Source organism: Gigantopelta aegis, chromosome 13, assembly GCF_016097555.1.
Source record: "Gigantopelta aegis isolate Gae_Host chromosome 13, Gae_host_genome, whole genome shotgun sequence".
NCBI lineage: Eukaryota > Metazoa > Mollusca > Gastropoda > Neomphalida > Peltospiridae > Gigantopelta > Gigantopelta aegis.
This window is the reverse complement of record NC_054711.1, coordinates 23,372,665-23,375,447: the sequence shown is the minus strand read 5'-3', so window position 1 is coordinate 23,375,447 and position 2,783 is coordinate 23,372,665. Positions and strand designations below refer to the sequence as shown.

Below are 2,783 nucleotides of genomic sequence, written 5' to 3'. Positions count from 1 at the left end.
ATTCAGAATAACCCCCCCCCCCCCCCCCCCCCCCCCCGCTCCACTGAGCCTGACTTTAGATGTGTTACCATTGCTCATATACAATTACTAGTTAATATATTTAACTACATTATCAAAACCACTATTTCTGTTATTATGATAGTGACGTCTTAACTGGTACTGTGGTATATATCACTTACTATTTCTGCAGGAAAATAACAAAGGTCACCAAACCAACCTCTATCAAAACCACTATTTCTGTTATTATGATAGTGATCTATCTTATCTGGTACTAAAATATATTTAGAAAATTTGTTTCTAATTTTCATTATTATTCATACTTACCTAGTGCTAGCACAACAAAAATGCTATTCAACCTGAGTCATACCTTCACACTGCAGAATTCTCTCTCTTGCCGGATATGCTAAATACTATCCTTGCACAGGCTGCCTGTAACTTCATTCTCGGTTCAAAGTCCACCCAAACCCACTGAGGGAAAGCCTCATAGGGGTGGGTGGGAGGTATAGTTTGTTGTGCTAGCACTAGGTAAGTATGAATAATAATGAAAATTAGAAACAAATTTTCTAATAGTCTTATTCAACTTACTGTGCTAGCACAACAAATAATTATGCTATAATGGACGTGCAATGACACAGTTAGACCACGTGAATTCAACATTAATGGGAGGAGGTAAGAAAATAGAGGACTTACCCGTACCCAAAAATCTCCTTTGAAATAATGACATGGAGATAGGATGAACCACGACATACGGTAACAAGGAGTCAAAAGACTTTAAAAAATAAAAAGGGGCTTCCCAAAAGGAAAAACATTTCCCCAGGGAGAGGAAATGGTAGACGACACTACAAAAACCCCATCCCTCAGAAAAGGGTGGAGTGTTAAACATGTCCGAAGTGTGAATCAATGGCAGTTGGACGGAAAAGAGGTCGACCCCTTTCCGTTTCCCTGTGCACAGACATGACGTGTTGCGCTGCAATGACTGTCTGGATCCTGCGCGTACCGTCAGGACTAACCGCCATATCCCGGAAATAAAAATGGTCAAAAGTGTGCTGTCCTTTCCAAACCCCTGCATTCATGACCTTTATAATATCTAAAGAGTCATGAAAGTTCAGGGAAGCAGAAATGGGTCGGATTTCATGTGGTTTAACAGAGAAATTCCGTAACACATGATAACCTGCCATTTCATATGCTAGCTTGATGGTAGCTGCTATCCATCGAGACAAAGCATTTTTTGTGACATCACCAGGCCGAATGGTATAAGAAATAAACAATCTCTTTTTACCCCGACGCTGGTTTTTCGTACGATCCAAATAATACTTCAATGCTCTCACCGGGCAAAGAAGTCTATCCGAGTTGTCAGATGACAGTGTACGAGATAAACTGTGAATGACAGTAGGTGGAAACTCTTCCCCCGGAGACTGGTTTTTAGCAACAAAGATAGGGTCAGTATGTATGACAGACCCGTCCAAATTGTAATCAACCAAGTCATGCAAAAAAAAGCATGTATCTCACTGATCCGATGACAAGTCGCCAGTCAAACCTGAAACAGAGTCTTCCACGTCAAAGCAAACCTCAACGGCTCATAAGGCTCACCCTTAAGAGCGTGTAACACAAAAAAGACATTCCATTTCGGAATAATGGAAGTTCGTTCAACCGTGGATTGCAATGATTTAAGTAAATGATGCAACACCAAGTTCGTAGAAAAGTCACGACATCCACACTGTTTAAGAGTAGTGAAAATCGCAGCTCTGTGACTTTTCACTGTCGTGACTTTAAGCTTCCTTTCTTGGACCAACACCTGAAAGTACTCCGCTAAATTGTTGACAGTAGGCGATAAGGGATCGAAATCCTGTGCGTTCGCCCAACGAACCCACACACGCCAGTGACATTGATAAACCGACTCGATAGAAGTGCGCTTTGCTGAAGAGACGAGATGAGCAATTCTTGTCGAAAAACCTCTACGTCGCAAGGAAGCCCTGATAACCTCCACACGTGAAGCTGGAAGACCTCCGGCTTCGGATGCCACACTGTCTGACTCAGTCGCTGGCTGAGTAGATCAGGCAACGCTGGTAACTGGAATGGGACTGCCACTAATAGTGACAGGAACTGTGGAAACCAGGGCTGCGCCACCCACAGAAGAGCTATTCTTAAACAGGTGTTGACAGGTGGACTGCAGAATTGAGAATGAAGTTACAGGTAGCCCGTGCAAGGATAGCATTGCACATATCCAGCAAGGGAGAGAATTCTGCAGTGTGAAAGTATGCCTCAGGTTGATTAGCATATTTGTTGTGCTAGCACAGTAAGTTGAATAAGACTAATCACTTACTACTTCTGCAGGTTATGTAGATAACAAAGGTCACCACACCAACCACTATCAAAACCACTATTTCTGTTATCATGATTCTGACCAGTCTGCTTCTTGTTGATATTTCTCTAATACACCTACATCGTCAAAGAACCTGAAATGCGAGACAGAAACGAGAAGAAAATTAAAACAGATTTAAACACCTTATCGATTTTGTCACTATTTATACCTAACATTTCGACAAAAATCCGCTGCCTGCATCAGGGGATTGCAATTATCTTGGCAATGGACGTTGAAAAAAAACCCGCTTAATATTTCTAAGTAAAGACGGACATAACGTAGACATCTAAGAGATTTGCAAACCCATGATAAAGTCAATGCGATGCTTTCAAAACGTAGGTTGGAAATTGTGGCAAAAACAATAGAGTTTAGCTCTCACTACACAGATCACTTCTGGGTGAGAGTTCATTCATCATAAAAA

General features: G+C 41.6%; 1 protein-coding gene across 1 annotated transcript in view; it reads right to left on the bottom strand.

The window, feature by feature from the left end:
- Positions 1-2,519, bottom strand: part of LOC121387228 — a 13,814-nt gene extending 11,295 nt beyond the window's left edge. Inside the window, exon 1 of the mRNA XM_041518254.1 lies at positions 2,324-2,519. Coding sequence (XP_041374188.1) covers positions 2,324-2,396 — 73 coding nt within the window. The 5' untranslated portion in view covers positions 2,397-2,519. The remainder of the gene's footprint in view (positions 1-2,323) is intronic.
- Between the last annotated feature and the right edge of the window lie 264 nt (positions 2,520-2,783).